The 26855-nt window shown below is 38.5% G+C and overlaps 1 protein-coding gene across 2 annotated transcripts in view; it reads left to right on the top strand.

Annotated features, from left to right (window-relative positions):
* LOC130414458 (cytosolic carboxypeptidase 4) overlaps window positions 1-26855 on the top strand; it is a 143147-nt gene that overhangs the window by 79101 nt on the left and 37191 nt on the right. For both annotated transcript variants that reach the window (XM_056740380.1, XM_056740381.1), the window contains one exon: window positions 557-737. In XM_056740380.1, coding sequence (XP_056596358.1) covers window positions 557-737 — 181 coding nt within the window. The remainder of the gene's footprint in view (window positions 1-556; window positions 738-26855) is intronic.

The raw sequence follows: 26855 nt of genomic DNA, 5'->3' as shown, positions 1-26855 counted from the left end.
CCCTCAACCAATCATGGTGAATGAACTTATTTATTATATATAATTTATATTAACGAAACTCACCAATATGTCCAATATTATAGGGTTTTGCTTTCTTCTCAACAATGTTCAGTTGACCAGTCAAACACTTGTCAAGTAAAGCTGACAGAAATTTCGTTAATTCAGCTACTTGCATTCTTTGTGTTCTGTCAACAAGGATGGGTTAAATAAACCTAACAGCAGCAACAGTTAATTTTTTGGAGTGGACATTCTTTAAAATATATTATTATATGTTCAACAGTACAAAGAATCACACAATATAAAGCAATGTTTACTACTATGGTAGTCAATGGTGGCCAAGATCTGGTTACAAGCCTTCTTCCAAATATCTTTCTCTGTGTTTATCAGAACAAAGAAATTTCTGCGATAACTCAGAGGTTGCTGGTTCAATCCCCACAGAAGGTCTCCAGTTGGGCTCGACTCTGTTAAATTCACAAAAGACAAACACAGATCTGTTCGTTCTGTAAATGCATGAGACATTATTCAAAAAAATGTATGTTATTAATGTTTCCTGTAGGTAACCGGCCATGTGTGGTGCTGACGGCGAGGGTTCATCCAGGGGAGAGCAATGCCAGCTGGGTAATGAAGGGCACGCTGGAGTTCCTGTGCAGCGATGATCCTGTGGCAGAGAGCTTGAGAGAAGCCTACATCTTCAAAGTTATCCCCATGCTCAATCCTGATGGGGTCATTAATGGCAAGTATGTACAAGTACGGTGTTGCGTTGGGTCGTGGTTTGAGTTCAATCGATCTGTATGAATCTGATTTTAAAGAGATAACTGTCCCAGAAATAAAAAGTGACATCACCCTCATGATGTTTAATACCTGTATTTGACTCAGAACAAAAAGAAGATATCTTGAGAAATGTGTCTGTGGGTTTGTGTCCATAATGGGAGTCAGTCGGCCAGTGTTGTTTTGTTATCAATGTTCTTCAAAATATCTTCTTTTGTGCAAAGACAGAAAATCAAACAGGTTCGTAATGACATGGGTGAGTAAATGATGACAATTCACACACAGTCATTCTTTGCCCTTGAAATTAAATGCTGTGATAAAAGACAAACAGCAACCATGTTTTAATCGATGATGTATCACTGTATCCCCCCGCTGTTCCGGACCAGATAGTATTAACATGTGTAAAACCAATGCAGAGGTCAACATTGTGGCCGTTCTCATTCACCAGCTCCTCGCCCGGGCTTATCAACACTCTATTCAGAGCCGAGTTGAATGATCGATTCTCCTCGCAGCTTCCTCACAAGCGTCTGTGACCTGATTTCCTTACAGAGTGAGTTGTGAGACCGGGGTCTCCTGTGTTGCGTGGCTTCTCTCTTATCTGGAGTCGTGTACGGGGAGCTTCTGTACGGAGCGCTATTGATCGGCCATGCTAACTGTATTAGATTGTCTGTTTGGAGAATGGAGGTGTAGATCGGTGAGCGGCCAGTTTAAGGAAAGGTGCTCGTTCAATCCCAGAGGATTTATTCCTCTTGTCAACAAGGACTAAGGTGCAGATTTAATACGAAGGTCCGGGATGATGCTAAAACTGGATGAAGTGAATACACATGAGTCATTCGAAAGTTGGAATTGGAAAACGACCACTGAGGAATTTGTGTATCTAAATCATAGCGGATTCGGGTTGCACTCTAGTTTTACTGTATGTAAGGGAATCATGTGTGCCACCCAGTGACACGCACGCCAAAGCAATCCTACGCTCGTTTTGAATCGATGCTCTGTTTGTTTTCCCAGCAGCCCCCACAAATTTCCATGCCGGATTTCGATTTCGCTTCAACAAAGCGTGAATTCACCTGCAGGGTGTTCCTTCCCGTGCGGGAGTCGTAATTAAGAGGTTCAGGTCAGCCTGTTGCTTGGTGACAGGTCTGAGAGACGTGGGAGAAGGTTCGATGCCTCAATAACGCCGACGCTGCGTCTGTCGTCGTCGAACTGCTGTTGGAAGAATCAGAAAGCAACAATAATGTGTTGATAGCGTATACGTTTTGTATTTTTCAGTAGGACGGTTTATTTCGTTGTTTGCTATTTCCGTGAATGGTTTGAAAACTAAAAGGTTTAGAACAGTATTCATTACGCACGGAGACACGGCTCACTTAGACAGCTCAGGAGCCCACCTTTAAGATCGGACGGCTTCTAAATATGAGCACTCCGGTCAGATTCATTTATATGGTAATGCGGTATTGCATAGATATAAATACAGCAGTGTTGCAGCCCTTTGAAATGGAAATGACGGGCTGTGAAAAGGTCACATTTGCTTCCATCAAATACATCGTAGACTGTCGAAATTTTGAAGGGAAATATTGGCAATGTAGGTCAAGGGGGCCTGATGTTTTCTGTTAAAAGCTTTTAAACCGTATAAAAATCAGACAGCAGCATTCGCTGTGGTGGTGTGAAGTACTTTTATAAGTATTGTGCATATAATAAACTAATGCAGTGAAATTGTAATATAGTCCGATTTTAAGGATGATAAACAGGGACTGGGAAACAAATTCGGCCCTGGATTTTTCGGCACACATCGGCCCTCCACCAATTCTGTCACCGGGGAAGTGGGGAGTGTTTTATGACATCAGTTCTCCATCAATACTGTGGACGGGGGATGGGGAGGTGTGGTAGGGTTGTGTATGTAACATGTGTATCTTACGTGTCCGACTCGCTAATGCCTTCACATTACGTGCATTCGCAGTTGATCATATACCCATATGACATGAGAGTGAATAAATTATTTGAACATGTTTGTTTTTGGGTGAGCTATTCCTTTAAGTTTCCACATTTCTGAGTAAGTCAATTGTTTTGTAAATTTATACAATGCAATACTAATTTTAAAAGATTTTTGCCCATTGAAAGTTGTCTAACACAATGAATAATATTTACTTTTAATGTTGTTTAAAGCATTGCTTGTTGTCCAACCCTGTTGAAAAAAAAACATATGATAGTTTGGTATGTTTTGATGCTGGTTTGTGCTGGTTTAAACTGGTCACTTTTAGGTTTAAGATGGTCATGTGCTGGTTGAAGCTGTTCATGTCCTGGTTTAAGCTGTTCACGTTCTGGTTTAAGATGTTCACGTGCTGGTTTAAGCTGTTCATGTGCTGGTTGAAGCTGTTCACGTCCTGGTTTAAGCTGTTCCCGTGCTGGTTTAAGCTGTTCACGTGCTGGTTTAAGCTGTTCACGTGCTGGTTTAAGCTGTTCATGTGCTGGTTGAAGCTGTTCATGTGCTGGTTTAAGCTGGTCACATGCTGGTTTAAGCTGTTCATGTGCTGGTTTAAGCTGTTCATGTCCTAGTTTAATCTGTTCATGTGCTGGTTTAAGCTGTTCGTGTGCTGGTTTAAGCTGTTCATGTGCTGGTTTAAGCTGTTCATGTCCTGGTTTAAGCTGTTCATGTGCTGGTTTAAGATGTTCATATGCTGGTTTAAGCTGTTCATGTGCTGGTTTAAGCTGGTCTTTTGCTGGTTTAAGCTGTTCATGTGCTGGTTTAAGCTGTTCATGTCCTAGTTTAATCTGTTCATGTGCTGGTTTAAGCTGTTCGTGTGCTGGTTTAAGCTGTTCATGTGCTGGTTTAAGCTGTTCATGTCCTGGTTTAAGCTGTTCATGTGCTGGTTTAAGATGTTCATATGCTGGTTTAAGCTGTTCATGTGCTGGTTTAAGCTGGTCTTTTGCTGGTTTAAACCAGCATCAAAACATACATAACCCAGCATATGCTGTTTTTAATCAACAGGGAAAGTCTGCTTATTTGACAAAAAAATTGACAAACAGGGAAGATCTGTTTGACTACCGTACAGTTTGGCAAGGTTGTGAGACCAGCTAGTTGTTTTTTTAAGCAGGGCACAACACAGCTATTGTTTTTTTGTGTATTTTATCCATTTCTCCAACAAAGCACCTTGGGAGCCACGTAAACATATTCATTTTTGTAGTTGGTTGGAGATAAAACCGAGTGAAGTCTAGCTCCCTATGCGCCGTTTATGTAGCACGTAGCATTAGCGCCCGGCGAGATCTCATTGACGATTGTTCCTCTTGTCTGAAATTGGGAAAAGACAATCCTGTTCGGCGTCCGTCGACTACAGGGACGAGGAGATTTAAACGGATGCCACCTGAGACAAACGGCAGCTTTGCGTTTGCTGTTATCTCAAAGATAGAGCGAGCAACACGTGGGGGGTGTGATTACATACTCTTGCGTCGGCCCGGCATGGCACAAAAAAAAGCCTTGTTGTGAACAAACCCATGTGCTCTGATGTTTTCATCTCTCGGTGGCTTTCAGTACTGTCAGATTAAATAGTGTGTTTGACATCATAGGCTCTCGTATGAATCAAATCAGCTATACGTCTAATGTTGTATGCACCACAATCAACAGATATTTGTAGTACACATTTCGTTTTGATGTCACGTTTTCTTCATTAGATGGAAAAGAAACATCTGTTTGAATTTCTAACATCCAACAGAGACAGGAAGGTATGTTAGCATAAAATGCAAACGTAATCGATCTTATTTTTAAATATATTCAGCACCGCTGTGCGTGATTCGCTGATTCACAGTACATATTTGATAACTATTCGCCGGGCCAACGTCAGTTTGGCACATTTCAGCCATTTAGGGCGAATGACTCCCATGAATCATCAGGCTGACCGTTGGCATTGACCAGGCTGAGCTCATCACAGTCGAGCGGACATATGCCAGCACATTCTCTTACTGCGACGAATCAGCAGATGAGGTCTCTCATAAGGCGCCAGCACTTGTGTGGGCTAACATGGTGTTGGATGCAAACAAGATCGGCCTATTTGTTTGACTAAGGACCGGGCAAAATTAACCAATAAACGAACTGTAAATCGTTCTTTGTTAGTTCTAATGCAAGACGCCAGCCGAAGATGAAGTGTAATCGTGTCTGAAATTGAATTAGCCGTTGTTTGACCGCTGTGACTTGTGGGAACTTGAAGGGTGTGATGTCTAATTTTGATGTATAAGCTTTGAGAGGTGATTGAACTTTAAAGCTGATTTCATAGGCTTGTTAGTTCACCGAATGAGTGAAGTGTGGGGTTTGAGGTAATAATCACATCTGTTGTTTCATTGCTCGTTCCATTAATGCCATACTGTAGTGACCCATTACTTTTTTATAAGGCATTAGATGCACAAATGTTGCTTTGTTGAAGGAACTTTTAGATATGGTACATAAACTGTTGTCCAACATAAAATTAGCCTACCACAAAATGAGTCTAGTTTTAAACTGTATCAACAAAGATCATCAACAATCTGCTAAATTGATATTGAATTTATTTTGGGATTTTTTTTATTCATATTTAATACAGATAATATATCAAACAAAATTTTAGTCTTGTTTTGTTCCAAATATTTCATTCGGTTTATTTAAGTATTCTTGTTCACTTTTTTATTTGTTTTAGGAAAATGTATCCCTATTTAATATAGATCATTTATAAAAATAGTTTTAAGTATAAATATTTTATTTTCTTGTTTATTGTGCCTGCTTTTGTTGTTGGATTTTTTGTCACCGACAATGTCTTGACATGTTTAAGTGATGTTATCGCCAGATTTTCACAACATTGATTCTGTGGCCTAAAGAATACACGATAACGGTATTACCACAATGTCTGTGCAGTAAAAAGGCAATAATGCTTTACGTGAAAGTAATCTTGAATTTTGGTTAATAAATCACACAAAAAAAGATGGCGTAGGTAGGCAGAGACAGAGTCTGTAATCATTGTGGGTCTTATAGTAAATTATTTAGCTTGTTTTAAATTTTGGTAAATTATCACATAACATATTTATAATCATGGTTTATATCACCGTTACCGTTAAAACTGGTATATTGTCACTAGGGCTTTCAAATGATTTTTTGCAACTAATCGTAAACAAAATAAATGCTTATGTCAACATAGTATGTATATATAAATGTTCACAGATACATATAAATATTTCGGAAATATTTACATGTGTACAGTATTTTAATATTTAGATTTATTATCTAAATAAACAACTTACTATATAATTTTTCCTACAATTATGCATGCATGTGTATGTTTTTATATACATAATTATTATACACACATATTATGTAAACAAACACGTTTATGTTGCATATTATTAGTCGCGAATAATCATTTGACAGCCCAAATTGTGACACGCCCACTTGGCACAAAAAAAATGATTTTATATTGTACAATTAAAAGCAAGAAAAATACCCTTGAGAATTTCACTTAAAACTAGGAAGTGAACTTCAATTCGTTAAAGATTTCAGTGCCATTTCACACCAATTCACCTTGCGTGTTTTATTTCTAAACGCTATTCTTGGAAAGCTGTGTCCTTTCTCTCTATTAGTAAACCAGAATTCAGAAGAAAATTGGCCTTGACATTTATAACAGGGGGTATAGTAAGCTTAGGTAACTTCTCAACAAAATGCCACTAAAACCTAGCTTTCCCTTCAGTTGGATAGGATGATATCACCCAAGGCCAAATAAGTTTTTATTTTTGAACGTTTTTTTCACCCGCGCCCAAATGTTCTTGGTGACCATGACGTGGCAAGTCAAAGTTTCAGCTGTGCCCAGCAGCACTCCGAACGCTAATTCACTTCAGCAACTTTTTGCCTGTTGCTGACACATCGGCACTGTCGTGACAGGTTTCAGGTAATGAAATAACCCAGCTGGGATATTCTTTACCCCTGTCAGGGACATGGAGTACAATACTGTCACATCAATGGACATGTTTCAGCCCCGCAAAGTGAAAGAAGCGGTGGAATATTTGGCCCCGCCATGGAACGCTTTCTCTGGCTGTTCTTTGTGCGTGAAGTACCCTTGCCCTCCTCCGACAGGAAATTTGAGATCGCCTGACCCTGTTCGGCTCGTGGTGGTGCTGACGCAGACGCAAGTTCAGCTTTATTCTCAAGGTACTGGTTTGCCTGGCTTGTGTTTTTTAAAATGGCACCTGCTGCGGAAAGGGAAAGTTGGCTGTAGTGTTGTGCGTTTCTTACGTATAATATAAAATTCTCTGTCTTTATCGTCTCTGTTGAGTTTTACACCACGTCTAGCCTTCACCTCGTATATTAAACTAAAGACACTTCTAGCTTCCAAAAGCGGATTTGTTTTTCCCTCTTTCTCCGGAAACCTGAAAATGTTTTTGTTTAAAGACTCTCTGCCCGACTATTTTTCGCCTGCAGCCATTCGTTCGTTGTTTGCTTTCCCTTTCATTTGTATGTTTCTCTTTCTCCTCCCCAGACATATTGAAAACCAGTTGAAGTGTCAAAAACATTCTTTCCTTTCTGAATCCTGAGACGGCATGCATGATATTCATTCCCAATGGGATTTCAGGCGTTATTCGGTACATCATACCACACAAAACAAAACCAGAGCACAGATTGATTCGTACGCGTCATATGTGTTGTGAACATGCAGGATGCGGGCGGCTTCCTGTCCGTGATCTGTACCCTGGGAGGAAGTGGGCTGAGCTGTATTAAAATGTTTTGATGCATGGGGGCGGTCCAGCTGGCGACAGTGACATATTGTGGAGGCCCCCGCGTGCTGGAGGCAGACAGGTAGAAGACGAATGGGTATCGGTGTGTGCTGTTCATCATTCTGTTGGGCTAACTGTGACCACAGCCGGCTTACCTCAGCCAAACCCCCACCATCATCACCTCCTCCTCACTGGCCCTCTCTCTCTCTCGATCTCTAAAACCATGTGCTTTAGCACAGATGATGGCTTTTGAGTTTAATACTCATGACTGGGCAGCTTTGCAGTCTGGATGCAGATCTACAGTATATGGGACCTTTAGCTCAGGGCTGGAAACCTTAAAGGGACAGTTCACCAAACATACAAATTCTGTCATCATGTATTCACACTCATTTGGTTTAAAACAGTATTACTCTCTTTCTTCTGTGGAACATAAAAGAAGATATTTTGGGAAATGTCGCAGTGGTTTTGTACGGAGCCCTTTTAGGGACATGGTGGTGAAAAAAAAATGAGAGGGAAGAGAAAAATATTTTTTAAAGCTTTTGCGTTATCTCGCAAAAAACTTTTGCGTTCCCTCGCAAACTTATATTCCGCTCCGTACATTAACAATGGAGCGGTTCATACTAGATTCCTGGACCAATAACATGTGAGCTAAACGTTGTTATAACACAAACAATACATCATTCCTTAGACAAGGATCAACAATAGTCTTCGTCAAAACGAGAATATAAATGTATCTCTATATGTGCAGGCAACATGGAGTAGTCCAAAAGCTTAAAAAAAAAATTTTCTCTTCCCTCTCATTTTTTTTTTCCACCACCATGTCCCTAAAAGGGCTCCGTACCTTTTTTGTGCATACAACGGAGGGCAATGGAGGTTATGTAGAAAAAAAGTCAGGTTTGGAATAACATGAAAATGAGAAAATGATGAGATAAGAAATTAAAGAAAAATTCTGTCATCATTTACCCAACCGTTCTGTCTTTTTAAACCGGTATGACTTTCTTTCTTCCACCGAACAGTAAAGAAGATATTTTGAAAAATATTGTTAACTGGACCTTCACTTTCATTGGTTTTGATGCATACAATAGAAGCGAATGGGATCCAGTGCTGTTTCGATTACCAAATTTCTTCAAAATACCTTCTTTTGTGTTCTGCGGAAGAAATAAAGTCATAAAGGTTTGAAACAGGCTGAGTAAATGATGACAGCATTTTTCTTTTTGGGTGAACTATCACTTTAAAGTAACAATTCGCCCCAAAATAAAAATGTTCATCATTTTCTCACCTTCATGTTATTCCAAACCCGTCTGACTCTTTTTCTACAGAACATTTTTATACGCTACAGAAGAAAGAGAGTCATTTTTGGGTGAAATATCACTTAACGGAACTCAGGATGGCTAATATCACATAATTGGTATAAAAGCGAGTTCAAAGCTGTGAAAACCAAGTGTTTGAAACGATCAAAATGCTTGAATTTCAGTATTTATTTTTCGTTTCATCCCACATTGTTTTTTTAAGAGGCCAAGAAGCCAAGATCTGAGCCAACAATCCATAACTTTTGATATTGACCACTGTGATGTGTGAACGCTCATCAGACAGACCCTCAGGCCCTCTGAATGGAAGCATTTTTCACACGGGGAGGCCTCATCGCATGACAATCTCTCAAAGTGAGCTCTCACGTTCTCATAAGCTCCTGTATGTCACCCTTAAAGACAAACACAGGATAAGGGGGTTTTAAATGAGAAAGAGGGAGTGCTAGGGCGGAGGCTAGTGAAGCTACTGGCGCCCCCGCATCCAGAATGAATGATTGTAGCTCGGGGACATCTATCTAAGCGCTCTTATACTGAGCTGTAGCTTTCGGTGGCTAAAACCATGGGTGAGATGATGCAGTGGTCCGATTGTCATCGAGTAAATGAGCACAACCACTGACATCAGCTGATTGATTCAGACCGAGGTGTCACTATCTATACTGCACACAGAAAATTAAACGTAACCAACACCTTCAAGTCCAACGTCTCCTGGGGGCGATGCTTGATCCATATTGAGCGTCTGACCTTCTGGTTTATAATCTATCCATTTGTGTTCCGCCGGTCACGCTTGCATTTGAAAACAACATCCCCCTGTTATCAACACGGTGATGTATGTTGATTATTTTTTCGAAGAGACTATAAATTCGAGGTATTGATTATCTATGCTACGAAAATGCCAATGGGTTTGTAATGGCTTTCGTTGAAGCAGATGTGTTACTTATTGATGCGGGAAGCTAGGTCAAAAATGTCAGTTAATCTAACGGGTGTTCGCATCTCTCTCCACGTGCCCTAAATTCTAAAGCCGTTTTTTGGGTACTATTACACATTCAGTTTATTTTTTTTTTTTTTTTTTTTATTGGCCAACTTCATCCGATATGCGTGAAGGTTGCGTCCGAGCCCCGTTGTGACTTATCAGTCACCTTCGAGTACGCAATCAGGATGCATTTGTTCCACATTGGATTGGAAGTTTCGAGGGATGTAACAACATGAGGAAAAGATTTGTTTTTGCACTTACGTAAAGCGTTCAGCACTTGCTTCAAGACAGAATTCTCAATGCACGCAGCGAGGCATCCAGCAAATCAAAGCTGACAGAAAGAGATGGTGAGAGAATACTATTCTGAGATTATCTTTTTGAGAGAGCACAGCATGGTCCATTTATTACTGGGGGGGAGAAAAAATGGAAAGATGATGAAATTGACCGAAGACTCGTAACTGTTCACGCTCGCCGTGATCCTTTGTGATTGGATGGTATGCAAGATACCTTTCCGCTTTTTTGGGTTTGCGCTACTTTCATAAGCTTCTGCCCACTCTTAAAGGAAAATTTGTGCCTGTGTGGACGAAGTTCCACAAGTACTTAGTTCTCGAAGCTATTGGGCTGTCGGAGCCTGAGGGACCTGCTGTTGGCGCCGAGATTAGGATTGGGCTAGCAGTTCCATCTATTCCATTTACACCAGGGTGCAGGAGAAAACATACACATGGAGGCTCGCGTTACACATTGCATCCCGGGGCAGTTGATAAGTCACAACGGCTGGGAACAATAAACAGGGTCTAGGGTCTAATCTCAAGGTCCTTGTCAACATTACGCCATCCTCCATTAAACACTCATGTTTTTCATGAATCTCCCCATTGCTCCACCTTCAAAACATTGATTGTACATCGTAGAACACATACACATCAAACCACCATCTTCTTCTGGCTTCATTTCTCATCTGTAATTGTTCGAGCGTGCCTTTTGTTTTCTTGGATTCTGCTTATCGCTCATGAGGTGACTCGTGAGGGGTCAAGGAACCTTCATGCTCCAAGGGTAGAGAAGATTTTGCACGTCGATTAATCTACAAGAAGTGGCACCCCATTGAAGTATTGGTTAATAGTTTGTATTAGTCGTCTTCGATTTGGCCTTGCCCTGTCGCAAGCCGCACGATTGTTATTGAGTTGCAGGAAATTGTGCAGATTGAACAACTGGAAGACTTTTTCATAAGCAATTGACCTTTGTTTTCTATTTGCTGAAGACGCTTCACAGCAGGACTCGTGTCCTTTATGAAGCAAATCTATTTAGTGTCCAGACAGATGGAAAACACAACGCGGTTGCATATGACTAAATTCCACAAAGCAGTCTACGTCTACCTGGATTAATAAAGACTTTAGCCGCTCAATTTAAATGAATCGCGTAGCATCTGGTCTCCTTCTGGACTCTTGTCGGCGTGCTGACGTATGGAAAGCAAATGTTATTTCTCAGCAAATGTTCAGCGCAGATAATACTAAATAAATAGAGTAAATCCTGTGAATACAGCCCTGCATGCTTCACGTATTTGGACTGTAAATGCTGAGTCTAAAATTTGTCAGCCTTTCTGGTGCTGGGATTTAAAGGGACAGTACACCAAAAATATAGTTCGAACAAATGAAGATAGTCATTAACAAAAATAATTTGGTTGCTTGTTTCTCACCTATCATGACTTTAGGACACTTGGGGTGTGGTGCACATGGACCACTTTTTGGTACTTTAAAGGTCATCTTTAAAGGTCAGCCACCGTACTATTTAAAAGGGAGGGGTGGAGTGAGCTGTTGGTTGGCGTAACCTCACCACTAGATGCTGCTTCATTTCACACACTGGACCTTTAATGCCCCTTTTTGCTATTTTTGACCTGAAATGCTCCATTCAATTCAATTCAATTCAAAAGTGTGCCCAGAATATTTTTCAGCATTCTGCTGAACAAATAATGAGAGGAACAACATAGTGGTGATTAAATGAGACTTTATTTTTGGAAGAAATGTTCTTTTAACCACAAATAGACTTAATAGAGACTTTCTCTGAAGATTTTACATTTTTGATCAAAACTTGACAATTTTAGTAATTATGCATTTACTCAACCGTGCTGTGCATTTTCTCAGGACTAAATTTGAGAGCTTGTTTGAATAGGTATTGTTACTTTACTCCACAAAACTTGTCAAAGATGGGTCTAAAATTATAAACTTAAATGGCAATATGAAATTTTTTCTTGCTCTTATTTTGAAAGCTAAAAATTCAATGCTTATTACTATCAGAAAGTTAATCTATGTGTTGGATATAAAGTGGACTACAAGTGTTATTTAATTATGCTAATGCAATATTTGTATAAAAAATGAACAAAAAAATCAGCTATTTACCCTCATGTTGTAACAAAGCTGTATGAATTTTGCTTCATGATGCATTTCCACGGCCCTGTCCAACTTTCATTTTTCAGGAGCACTGTGAATATTCTTCAAGTGAAAAGCAGGTTCAAAATGACCTGAGGGTGAGTAATTTATGCCTATTTTCTTTTTTCGGCAGAGCACTGTTGCTTTAAGCTATTTGGTAGAGTCATTACATGTGAAATTGGTTAAGATGCTTGCTTGATGTTCTGTACGAGCGGACGTAATTGAGAACAAAACGCTCTAAATTGTTAGCTAAGTCTTAAATTTAGTCATAATTGCTTTAGGAATGACATCATAGCGAAATCATCGAAGTGTTGTGTTTTGGTGAGTACCAAATGTTCACTTTTACCTCAGATAACACTGCAGACTCCTGCCTTATGTTTTTTATTTGAGTCCAGCCCATTTAATGCTGTCAGGAAAAAAGCTCTATTCTCTTGCCAACTCTTGCCCGGAGACAAATTAATATATATGTGAATAAAACTGCAGTCGTCACCCGAAAATTCTCTGTCCTCACTTGGCAAAACTACCTGAACTGCACAATAGCATTGTCACGTATGTTTTAGATTTTTACACGGCTAGACATAAGCCAGTATTACTGTGTGCTGCCCAGGCGAGATAACGCTGACTGCTATGAGTAAGCAAGAGTGTTGTGTTGCTTGCAACTTATTTTATCCCACTCGACTCTTCCAGAACTTTCTGGGAATAAACTCTGATCCGGTGATTGCCAGCCACAAGCCGAGCGTAGGAGTGCGAACGCAAGATAAAACTGTCATTTTGCTAAATGATAGACGTGGCTTAGGTTGCATTTCATTCTAGTCGAAATAGTTTAATCCTTGGGTTGGGATGGGTTGTGTTGGAGAGTCGTGCTAGTTGTTTAGATGCTATTTAGCAAATATGCAGATGAGTGTGAGGACCCTGCTGAAAAAAGGAATAGAACCATCATAGAAAGTCTAATGGTTTCCATTAAAATAACATTATGAACCATTAGTTTTTCCCATTGCAAAATTCCATTTTGTTGTGTATTTTGAGTCTTATTACAAAAGGATTCATTGGTGTTCTGTTTTTTCCATCTCCCAGATAACATCCCATCAATAGAATCCATCATATACCAGTAGACACCATTATGGTTTCCGATAAAACCAATGCAATTCCCATTATAACCATTAAAGCCATAACATTTTAATTGTCTTCTGGACGTGGTTCTATGTTTTTTTTAGCAGGTAGCAACAACGTGTAAGCACAAAGTCGATTTCATCTTAACATGTTTAAACAACGACGGTTATAATAGTTTCCAGTTTTAAAGGTCCAGTGTATTGTGAATTGCAACCGACGGCTCACTTCACCTTTCACTTTCAAAGCACTACAGTGACTGACACAGAACGAAAATGTTGTCGCGTTTTTGCTTCTTTGCCAAAGGAGATATCATATTTATTTAGCGCGTTCTGTTGAGCAGTTTGTCCGTTTAGGGCTACTCTAGAAACAACATAAAGAATTTGATGCAAGGGGACCCCATGCTGTATGTAGATAGAAATAGCTCATTCTAAGATAATAAAAAATCTTGCCTCATTATGTAAGGGGTTTATACACTTCTGAAGACATAGTTATGTATGTCATATTGCATTACTGTCATTAGATCATGCATAAAATTACATATTACATAATGTAACGAAATCAATATGTGAGTGGCCTGGAAACTAAGGATTATTATTCAAAGGATATTTGAGTATGTTTTTTAACATCAGGCCTGCTGTTTGACTGCAGAGGCAGATATGTATTATATTATTTTATATTATGTAAAAAGCTGTATGTCTAAAGCTTTACGCGTGATTGGCCTCGCAGACACATTGTAGGTCCTGCGAAGTCAGGGGGTTTGCCAGTACTGTAAATGTGTTCACAGAGGGGCATAACCATAGAAAGGTTGAGAACCACTTCTCTATAGTATACAAAAAATGGCGTAAAGTTTTTATTCTTAATTACTTTCACGTTTAATTAGTTTGCAGATGCTTTTATTCAAAGCGACTTACAAAACTGAGGAGTATAACAAAGGTGTCTAGATATGAGATAACTAGATTTTAAGTTTACATATTCTATTCATTTCAATGTCTGATCTTCATATTAGCCAATTATACTCTTCAGATGGGCCTCAAGTATAAGCAGGAACCCCAGTTAACCCAGCCGAACATTACTAAATGAGAAGAGGCAGCTTCACGTCAGTTACACGTAATAGTCCTAATGGAACTGTAAGGCTTTATTGCCGAGGCAAATTGAAGCTCAATGCACTAACCCAAATGTAGCTTTAGACAGATTGCCCCTACTTATTCTATCAGACAAGGCTTTTGTGTTTCTACCAAAGACTTGTCGGGGAATAGCAGCTTGAGATAAAAATGAGCACTTTTATTCTCACAAACTCTTGTAACCTTGATGCCTTTGTACTTCAAGGCCTATAAATGTACCGTTACATGAACGTGAAAATGTCTAGTTACGAAAGCTCGGATTCACATGTCGTGGCGGTCATAAAGCAGCATACATGTAAGGATGTGTTAAATTGAGTTGCCGCAAGGGACAATATTACTGACATTAGCATAAAATGTCTTCATTTCTCAGGTTAACTGCTGTCAAGGCAGAGCAAGAGTTTGAAGAAAATCTTGCCGAGGAAGTTCAACAGCAGCAATTTTATTAGCTTTCTTACATAGAATATGTTTCCAGTCTAAACTGTATGAATGTATGGTGTAGGCCTATGTGTGTGTACAGCCGTGGGAAAAAATAAGAGAAAATTTGACAATTATTTTCACTGAACTGAATTTACTATTTATAGTGTTTAGATAAAATAATATTTTTTTTCTAATATTTGTCCTAAATTTCAAATTTTCAAATATTGTTACTATATGCATTTATTTGCAGAGAAGAAAATTGGAGAAACAGGTAAAAAAACAGAAAATATGCTTTTTTTTCACTTTTAAGCAAACAACAGCAATATTTCTTCATGTATTAAGAAAATTCAAAAAATATTTTAATGTGATAACCTAAAAGTCTTCACGGGTCTTGTCATGCTGTCAGTCTATTACATTGCTGGATGACGGTTGAATTTCAACAAAACAAACCTGAGGAGAGACAGACACTGAACTTGAATACATCCACAATACATCTAGAAATGCTGATAAAATGAAAATTTGGAATGGTATCTTTATTTTTCCCGTGGCTGTATTTTCAGTATGCTTAATAAACTTATAAGACCACCACCACAATATTGGTGATAGCCAAAATCATTTTTTATATTTCTCTAATGTGTAAACTCTATGTATGTTTTGTCCTGTTGGCACAGTTCAATGACTTTCTAAAGACAGTAAAAAATACGCTAGTATTTCTTATTACAAATAGTAATGGTATGCATTTGAAGTCATTTGACACTTGAATTGTCATTTTAATAATAACCCAAATCTGCATATTTTACATAAAATAAAACTGAACTTATTCAGTGTTGACACCGTTGCCCATAAAGAGCGATTTTTGTTTCCGATTACTGTATGATGAAGTAAACATTTGCATTCTTAAACATTTGAGCATGTGTGGGTGGTCATGTTTACTAGTTTTACATTATATTTTGTTAGAAAAGAAATTCATTTTGCAGTGAGCAGGAGATAAGCTGGTCATTATACAACTCTGAACTTCCACAGAAGTGCTTGTACACCCAGAAAACTGAACAGCTGCAGTTATTGCATTATGAATGAATAAATACATACTGTACTGTAAGTAAACATAGTGGTAATTTAACAAAAACAGATACAAAGCAATTAAAACTCTCTTTAAATGCATTAAGATCACAAACCCAGCAGGAGGACGGAATGCATTGAGAGACAATAAGACATCATAATAATACATCCCCAGTTCTGCTGACTGTTGATTTCAGATCGAATAGACCATAAAATACAGTATCAGGGCAGACAACATATTTGACATGAACAGAAGTGATGATGTGTGGGATCGAAGTGCAATCCACTCGAGCATAACTTAGAATTATTTTGGAAAGACATGCATCATTGGGTTTGAGGAGAGGCTGGGAAAGACGGAAACATCAAAAGATAGAAGGGTAAGGATTGAACAGCAGATCCACAGGAGGAGTGCGGTACAGGGTTCCCACAGATATGGAAAATATGTTAGTATCATCAAATTTTAAAACTGTGTGCCTAGACATTTTTTATTGTTATACATATACATTTTTGTAGCTTTGCTACTGTAAAAAAATCCCGGATGTAGTTATGCAGCTAGTTGCCAGTAACTTACTGTAGATAAATAAAAATTAAATAATTAACAAGTCTTTATTTTTACAGAAAAAAAATAACTGCCAGATGCAAAGCATTCTGGTAACCAAAAATCTGTTTTTTCCTCTAATTTTGGTCACCAGAATGCTTTGCGTTTTTTTATTTTTTTATGCCAACAATACTAATAATAATACAGTAATAACTGCTCTTTATGAGTGCAATTTGTGTAAAGTAATATATAAATGAAATGGACCGTAAATTTGTTCAGTCATGGTTGTGATTGGAGACATTATATCGCATTATATGAGGGGGACTGTATTCTGCATTTAAGCCTAAAAAACCCTGAAGCTTCTCGTATTCACAAGCAAAAACACAGACGTTATTTTTCATGTCAAATTAATTACGATGTCTACTCAAACTTAAAGTCCGCTGTCACAGAACCATGTTTTCAAAATACCATGATTCCACTTCATTATTTTAACTCGTAGCATTTTGTGCTTGGCGTGGTGGTATTTTCCTTCTATCCATTAGGAAGGTAATTGAACATTTTATCCTCCTCATCACCTCGTTCACAATATATGAAATAATAATACAGAGCACATATAATGAAGATTTCAGTTCTCATTACTGGGAGAATGTAAAACAGCTCTCGTTTTTCCCTCAGTTCATCACGGATATTTGAATTCACAAGCAATCGAGTCGCCGGGGCTTCAATGAATTTTTGTATTCGCTTCATTTTCAACTGCCACGCCGAACAAAAGGCAGATATGAAACGAGAGTCTATGACTCCTTCCCCTTGGGAAAATTCTTGTGCCCTGCAGGCATGAATAAGCAACACATGAATATTCAACACGAGGCTGCTTCCAATCTCCCTCATGCGATCCGTGCAGGTGCTAATGCTGCGCTACCTTGTCACGCACAACAAAAGAGCTTTTTTATCACGCCTGCTTTCATTCCCAGTTTTTGAAGCGAGAGAAAGAACGATCGTGAATAGAATAAGACATAGAGGGTGAGATAGAGAGAGAGACCACCAGAGCTGTAGTCATGCCTCATGCATGTGGTTAAAAAGCATTTGGTTATATCTGTACACAACCAGAAGATAACAATCAGGAAAAGGCATTAGGTGCATACACGGACTGCCAACTGCATACAGAATCTGCCAGCAATGACGGATCTCTGTTGCAGTGTATTTTCACCAGAGAGCGTAACATCTCACATTTCTAAAAGAGGTGACGTGTCCCTTTTATGTTTATTGATATTACGGTGAATGTTTGGTAGTGTGGATTCTTAACATGTGTAGGCAGGAAAACAGGAAACATGAACCGTGTTCAGTCCTGATTGACGTTAAAGAGAAGTGGGCGTCTGAAGTGTCAAAGTGGGGTGTTTGTGTCATCGTCTGCGTTGGTCTTTCATCGATGCTGATTACATCGCGCTTCACAACTGTGATGTACAGCTAACTATAAATGGTTCCAGACGAGTGTGTGGGAAAATTGAAGGTCAGGTTTGACAGCTGAATGATATGCAAGTACAGTAGTATTCATGCATATCTACATGCATTTGTGGTAGAATGTGGATTACATTTATTGGGATGGCTTTTATAGGCTGTATAAATGTTCACAATGATGTGTTGTTTGAACTTTCTCAAAGGTTGTTTGTTCAACCAAGGTCTATGTATTTAGAAATGGGACAGGCTGGAAACGCAAGCCAGTCTGAAGATATTTCGGATTTCTGTGCATAGCAAAGTTCGGTTTGGCGACCAATCACGTCACCAATTCAAGATCAAAACGTCACTGTGTGACCCAGTACTGGGAAGAAAAATCCCATTTTTGTCCCACATCGGCCCTCCATCATTTTTGTCGACGGGGGATGGCTGGGCATGGTCGGGTTTGTTGACCGGGGGGCTGCATGGTTAAATCTATCAACGGGGGAAGGGGCGTATGCATACGTGTCTTTTGCATTTGTGTTGCGTGCATTCGCTTTTATAATACGTCTGTCTGAGGGGCAAAAGCGTCCGTTCTGGCCCTAAGCGATAGGGGCCCATCGTGAAAACGCCCGAAACGCCAGATGGCCAGTCCGCTCCTGGTGTGACCTCTTGGTACTGAAAAGTAAATGATGGAGGAATCACTTCCACCCATTTGTGCAGCACCGTCCGAACGAAGTATAGTCTGACCGTGGCATAAGACTGCCAAGATGTTTTCTATTCTCAAGTCTGATAGTCAATATTTGGTTGTTTATGAATAACTGTATTCACTAAACATTTTCCGCCATGCCCTAGGGGAGAGGCTTTTTGAGTGTATTTTAGCATTTTGAAAATAATTTAGGACAGATTTGAATGTTAATAATACGATCAGTCACTTTTTTGACTTTTGTTACTTTTGTGGTTTCTCTTTTTTGGCCAATGAGTAACACTTCAAATACAAGTTTAAGGAAAGAGAGTAAAAGCAAACACTTGTTTAATATGGAGGTGGGCGCTATTTTTTTACTTAATCAAATAAACTGTTTGATGTGGCGCAATTCAATGTTGCATAGTTGAAATATAAATATGGTTTATATGAAATATGGTTTAAGAAAACGACAGCAGCGACATATTGATAACTATTTTGAAGTTAAAGAAGAGTTATTTTCTAAAATCATGTTTTATTATTGCGCATTATAATCAATATTAATCAATATTAATTTGGGTTAGGTTGTTTTGATTAAGAAATAGCAACAAAAAACAACTTACACAAAAAACCTGAAAAACGTTATACAAATCATGTTTTTAACAATAAAAAATCTGTTTTTACAAATTAAGTCTTCTAAATTGTAATCAATATGTTGCTACTGTCGTTTTCCTAAACCATATTTCAAGATTTTATTTTTTGCCATAAATCATTATTATTAGTCACCGTTCATGTTTGTCACTGGGGTTTGCAACTATCTAACCAATCAAAAGTATTAAAAATTGTTTTTTAACTTAAACAACACAGTATTTAATCATTTAAAAAGTACTGTGTTTTTTTCATTTCCTGAAAAAAGCGAATTTGGACATCCAACAATTCGAAAGCACAGCAACGACACACTAGTTTTTTGATTTAGCCCCTCAAAATGAAACCCAGGCCTGAGCTTTAACCATCACCGTGTTAGGAAATCAAAAATTATGCAAGAGCCTGTTGAACAGCAAGGAATCAAAAAGTATAAACTGTGTTTTGGCATATAACAATACTTAAAACAAACGAATCACCAGTGGCAGAAGCTTTATCGCTGGCGTCGTACATCTGCTCCCCCTCGTCCTGCGGGACGCGTCAGTCATGCTTCCGGCTCTGCACCGGAACGGTAGTTCCGCTGGAGTTCTGAATGGGAATGAGGGACTAAAGAATCAGATGTTGTATCAAAAATTATATTTAGCTCGGAAGCAAAGCGACGGTCGCCCCTAACAAGACAAAAAAGCATCTCATTTACGCTTCTCCGGGTTAGTGGAAAGCGAAGATAAAAAGCCTTGAATTCGTTTGGAGGAATCTGATTTGTGCGGGTGAGGTAGTTTGTGACTCACAGATAGTTCAAGGTGAAAAAAACAGATCGCTTTTATTCGTTTTGTATAGAATAAAATATAAAATGGTTGTGTAACGAATTGGCCAACAGGAAATAAGGCGAGTCTATAGAGCATTCATCAATTTAAAAGAGCGGGGCCCCCGGAATATGTTTGGAAAAACACAATGAGGTCTTTTTAAAGAAAATTTGTTTGCAGATTTCCCATCCTCTGTTCATTAAAGCACACAAATCCGCTGTGACCTCGAGCTGCGTTATATATTTTTTTAGTACGTTTCATAATCTGTCGAGATGAGAACTCAAGGTTTAGCTAATGCTGTATGTTTTCCCCTTATTTTCGCTCGTCCCTGTTGTGTTGCTTATAAAAGATGATGCCCTATTTTCTTTGCCAGTGATTTTCTCTGGCAGAATTAGAGTCAATCAGCTACACTCCTCACTTCTCACCGGGGTGACAAATTGTTCCCTATTCTTAAAAATGACGCAGAGCATCACAGCGGTGATCATTTATTAGATAAAAAATAGATTTGCTGTCTCGTCATTAAGCAGACTGTGCGCAGGGGGGATGTGACGTCCCACTCCCAGAGGGACAGACAGCACTGCCAGCAAAACAAGCCCATACAGATACATATACTCACATGACACGTTTCTTTTGATAGAAGAGTTCTCTGTTTATTTGTGTGTGCCATTTTTTTTTGTTTCAAAAACCTTTTTCGGCCATCTTTGACTACAGTTCAGGGTAGTCTGTATTATACTGAATTAAAAGAAGTCTACTTGTCATGTGACCTGTATGTGACCCAGACTGTACAATTCAGGCTACAGTCTCATACTTTAATTATGAGATAATGAGCATCAACGTTTGATTCAACAATACATTCCACTATGATTTCAACCTGTAATATTATCTAATGTCAGAGATATCAAGGGTACATTTTCACAGAATGTTCTTTACATTATGTTGGATGATTTTGTGTAGAAACAGTAAATCAGAAAAATGACTAGGTTTAGAAATGACTGTTCATTTACAAAAACTAATAACAAACATGTTAATGTATGTCGGGTGTTGTTAAACAAGTACAGTTTAGCCAAGAAATAATATGTTTATTGGAACCTACACTGTAATAAAACAACTTAAACTTTAGTTGACTTGAAAAAGCTGACTTTTTTTTTTATTCACTTGAACTTAAGTTTTTATTAAACTGACTAAAATAATCAAGATTTATCAATTTCAACTTAGTTTTATTGTTATTGATATAATGAAAGTTATAGTCACATATAAAGCCAATTTGATTTAACCTAAAATCTTTAGTTCAAAGTTGCCTTAAATTTTAAGTTGGAATTTGTAACCAATTTTTGTGTGTAAACAGTTCATAGTTTAATAGTATTTTTACTTTATTGAATTAAAATAAAAATTTGGACGCTCCTCAGCTCCCTAAGCCTCATGGGATGGAAAGCGTGCATATGATTCACATTATTGGAAGCATACTTGCATTCCTGTTTTTTTCATACTGAGGTTACGGACAGTGATGTCCTAGTTTTAACAATTGACATCTTCATTCTTCGTTCAAGTATTTTATCAAATTTGCTTTAAAAATCTCGTATGCATGTTTTCGGAGCCAATAATCTTGTGGTTAGTGCTCCGGCATATGTCACTGTTGCGCTCCGGGTGACCCGAGTTCAAGTCTCAGCTCGTGGTCCTTTCCCGATCCCACCCCCCTCTCAACCACTACGTTTCTTGTCCCCTCATTGTCACTTTACTATAAATAAAGGCAAAAAAAAAATCTAGTATGCTTGTTGCGTAGGTCTGTCAAATGAACTAAAGCTTAACTTTGAGAAAAATTTAAGGGGTTGTTTCCACGGCGTGTTTTTTGGAAACCCCTAGTTTTTTGAAAACACAAGCAAGTGCCTTTTTTTTTTTGTTTAGCGCCAGCACTGAATTTTTCCCACGCTCAGTGCCGGCGTTCGACCGAATGTCCAGAGTTGAAAAATTCTCAACTTGGAGCAGAACTCTGCACCTGCAGCGGGCGTTTCCAGGCGAGCTTCTCGCTATTTCAGCCGGTTAAAGGGCATCGGTGGGTACGGACAAGAATGCCTGTCAAAAAATGACACACAACACATGTGCAAAATGTTTAAAGATCGCTAAGGCGAATAGCTATACAAAAATTCACGAGAGGATCAACAAATATCAAAAAATGATAAAACTTCAGTCAAAGTATGCTTAATTTCCTGTAAGCTTTATGGATTTCAGTGCATTTTTTAAATATTGGAATAAAACTTAAATTCCCTACTACACTATAAAGATATTTTTGGGCAAATATTAAGTCCAAATAACACCTCAAAAGTACTATACGCCTCATATTTGAATGATTTAATCTATCCTGATGGGTTTCAACGCAGGTCACAGGGTTGGGTCTGCATGTGTTCATGTAGTGCAATAAGCCAATCGAGGATGTCACCGTGTTAATGATGCCATTTAGCTGTGGGGTCTGGATCGATTTGTCACATGACATTTATGTCCTAAGTGATTGTATCAAAACAAAACTGTGCCCAGAATGGACTGCCCATGAGCAAAAGCTGGACAACAGTCATTGAATTAAACCTGTGATAAGGTCGTGCTGCATAGTACTGTTTGCAATGTTTCTCATTGAATATTAAACACCCCTTACATACTCTACCACTTGAAATAATAGTATGCAGTGTACAGTGCACACTTCCTATGCACAATGCACAAAATAAGTACAGTGAATGTAAGTATATGGTGTAACTTGGCTTGTAGTCTGCATGGGCAGTTTGACAAGTCTTTAGGATTATAAACAGGTATTGTCAGAAAGCCCAGAGTTGTTTACAGGGTTGTGCCTCCGCTATCAGCCAGCTATAAATCACTGTAAGGAACATTAGTTCTTGTAAATAAAAGGCAAATGTCGCATTCCTAGACACGCTAAATGCCAGACTTTTCCCCGAGGTGGTGATAACCATCTTTTAATGATTGATCAGTCCTCCTGTAGTTTCAGAGTCAAACAGGAACAGTGTTAAGAGAATGATAATCCTCACCGCTTCGGTTTAAAATGCATTATTATAATCACGTCCCGCTTTATTCACAAATGCTGTTCACACTTGCACGCCAGTCTTACTTCACAGATAAGGCGACATGGCTATATATGGTTGGCACGATTACTGTAGTGTGCACTTATATGCTTTACAGAGTTATGGGCTTTTCCCACTAGCTCCGCATTTTTGGCCATAAATATCTTGTCTTTGTGAACTCCTTTAAAATGGGGTTGAAAGAAGTCTGGTTTCGGTTTTGGTTTGCTTGCTGTTGTTTTTTAGGTTCTTCATCAGATGGGTACTGTAGGAGCAGACACACAGCAGGACTAGGATGCAAAATTGTGACCCAGTCTGTGAAAGTCCCAACATCTAATCTTGAGATAATTACCATCAAAGTTTGATTTCAACCATTTAACCATTCATTTTGATTATGGTTGAACATATGTTCTTACTTAGTCAATGTTACAGATGTCAAGGCATTTATTTTCACAATATGTTCTTCAAATTATGAAGCATGATTTTATGTAGCAAACAGTTAATCAAAAATAAACGATTTTAGCAGGGTTTCACAGACTGGGTCACAGTTTTGCATAGTTTTAGAAATCTGAAATCTCATCTCAAAATACTGTAGTTCACTTGAGTATTTACTAGTGGTGGGCATAGATTAATTTTTTTAATCTAGATTAATTTTAATCTAGATTAATCTAGATTAATTCCAAAATTAATCTAGATTAATCTAGATTAAAATGGCTCATTTGAATTCTGCCAAAGGCATTCAGAATATGTGTGCTACCCAAATAATGACTAAAAGTAAGTCTTTGAGAACGGGTTTCTCAAGCCAGGTGGCGCATTAGACCAGGGGCTCATCTCCTGTTTCCAAAATGCATCACAAACTGCTTGAGAAAGCTGTTCTACTATGATAATTGGTGATGAAAATAAATTATGTTCAATAAAATGAACTTGTGTTTACTTCCGCATTAGCTAAGGGATGATTTGTGTTTAGGTGGTACTTGAGACTGGAAGAGCTCCTACAGTACATTTACATTTAGTCATTTAGCAGACGCTTTTATCCAAAGCGATTTACAAAGAGTGAGGGAGCAACAAGCGATATGTCATACAGGAGCCATAATACATTAGATCTCAATACAAAGTTACTGGTTTCAACTAAAGCTAGACCACTACCTGTTGAGAGAAAGTGTTTTTTTTTTAAACCAATTCCGCATTGCACAAGGTGCAAACAACCTTAGTCTTGTCGATGTTTCTATTGGGAAGCTTCTTAAAAATTAATATTCCCTGAAGCAAACCCGGCGGCTTCATAGCTGCATCCATGTTAGCACGTCACGTTTGATGCGGTAATTTCACAGTAACGTTATGTTGTGTTCAGACCAAACGCGAATGGCGTGTCAAGCGCGAGTGATTTATATGTTAATGCAAAGAGCCAATAGACCTACTTGCTGCGCGAATCGCGCGAATGAAGCCCTGGTTATGTGATGATGAGACGGCGCTAAGGACGCGAATGAAGCCCTGGTTATGAGATGATGAGTCTGCGCGAATCGCGCGAATGAAGCCCTGGTTATGAGATGATGAGTCTGCGCGAATCGCGCGAATGAAGCCCTGGTTATGAGATGATGAGTCTGCGCGAATCGCGCGAAGAAGCCCTGGTTATGAGATGATGAGGCTGCTTCTGCTCCCGCGAATGACGCGAATCACGCGAGTTGAAAAATCTCGTTCTCGCCCCGTACAGTGCAGTTAAGCTGGTATACATCCGCGCTAAAATATCAAGGTGAAAGTCATCATAGCTTGCGTAGTATAGACCCAGCTCCCAACCCAACTTTGAGAATAGATTAAGAGTGGCCCACCACTAGTATTTACTAAAGTGTTTTTAAACCTTAAAATTATAAATATTGGGCTGGTCGGGTCTGTGTGACGTGCTTTTAATGTTAACAAATGAAAGTGTTTTTCGACCTCAAATATTTATATTTATTTAAGATCAATGCTTTTTTTGCACCCATATCATAGATTTGTCTTTTTTAGTACAATTGATCGCAAAAAAAAAATTTATGACTTTTTTTATGTGCGATATAATAAATGAAAAATATTGAATATGCTGTAACTTTGAAATTGAGATAAGGTAAATATCTTTATATCCGTAAAGTATTTTCACACACAAATTTATGGTTGTTTGGATTTTAACCTGAGGAGCAAAGATATGAACTCTGTACTATACAATTTTAGGTATATTGCAGTATTTACAACAGTTTATCAATTAAAGTTGTGACTACAGAATACTTTGTTATACATTAACATTATGTACTGTAGTAATTGCTATAACATACTAAAACATACTACATTTTACTACAATTTACTATAGTAAACACTGAAGTGTGCTATGGTATTTTTTATTTCAAGGAAATAATCAGCTGCAATTCTTGAAATGTGTCTTACAATTGTGGCCAAAACCGTATTTTTTTTTTAAATGAGATGGTGGGATTTCTCTTCTTCTATCTTTTATAGCTCAGACTAACATGACTGATTGTGATTTGAGTCGAAAACGTGGTTATAGCATCATTAGTCGAGCAACTAGAAGCTGTTGAGTCTGATCCGACTGTAACCATGGGAGTAAATTGAAATGTCTCGATGTAGATGTTCAGACACTGTGTGTGTGTTGAAGGGGTTAGTGTCATTGGTTTTCCTCTAATTTGGTGTATTTGAGCGAATCTTTGACTTCTATCTACTGACTCATATTTCTCGCTCACTGTAGTATCTCCTTTGGGAAACACGCGACCGCTTTGACTGTGGCAGTCATCCAGCGATTTATTTGAGCATTCCGACACTCTGAACGTATGGTGCGGGCCATTTTTCAGAAAGACACACTGAAGTATATTAAAATTAGAAACGGAGCTAATCGAAGCAGAAACACAGCTGCCCACCAAGAATAATAATAAAATTAAGTGACTCCCGGATTGCGTATTGATCTCTGCGATTTCTGACGCATCAGGTGGCAGAGCGGATCGTTTTTGTGCCCTTTCCTAATGGTGGCCGAATCAATCATAAGAAAATTATACGAGATCCATATTCATCACGCCATATCATGCTTAGCAGTTACACCGTAGAGCCGTAAAATAGATTGTGATGGGAGGAATGAGATTGGAAGAGTCAGAGGCTGAGAGATGAGGCTATGATAAGCCTCTCATTTTCTTATTTATCCGTGTTGTCGCTGAACCGGGTGTGATCTGTAACTCATCTCTGGATTAAGCGATCTGGCTGGTGCACAGAGCATTACACCAGCAGAAGAAATTCTGCCTTGGCTTTCATTTCATACATTTTTCAATTAAGAGTAAAATACATCATTCGAAAATGTTTTTGAAACGTTTTACATGGTTATATGCCTGTTTTAAGGTGCAGTGCATAACTTGGCCTCTGTTTTACCATCTCAGTCAAACCAAAACAAAACCAAAGGTTACTTTTTAGTTTATTTTAACTAATTAATGTCACGAAACGGAATGACAGGACCCAAGCACGGTTGACAAAAAACATTTATTTAAAATACAAACCTAAAACAAAACCCACGATGGGGAGAAATACAGGAAATAATATTGACTAACTAAAAGAAACACTTCCCACGAGGGGGAATAAACTGAGGGGTCAAAAACGTACAATTCTTCAAAAAACTAACTAGGCAGGAACAAGGCTTAGACAAAGTGACACTTCGATAGCACTAAATGACATGTAACGAATGTCAACCACCCGACGAGGAACAGAAAAACAAAAGGGATTTAAATAGGGAAAAACTAAAGAGGGATAATTACAGAAGTGTGACGGGCAGGTGACGGAGATTAATCAC

The sequence above is a fragment of the Triplophysa dalaica genome, chromosome 24 (assembly GCF_015846415.1).
Source record: "Triplophysa dalaica isolate WHDGS20190420 chromosome 24, ASM1584641v1, whole genome shotgun sequence".
Taxonomy (NCBI): domain Eukaryota; kingdom Metazoa; phylum Chordata; class Actinopteri; order Cypriniformes; family Nemacheilidae; genus Triplophysa; species Triplophysa dalaica.
This window is presented reverse-complemented; position numbering and strand designations above follow the sequence as displayed.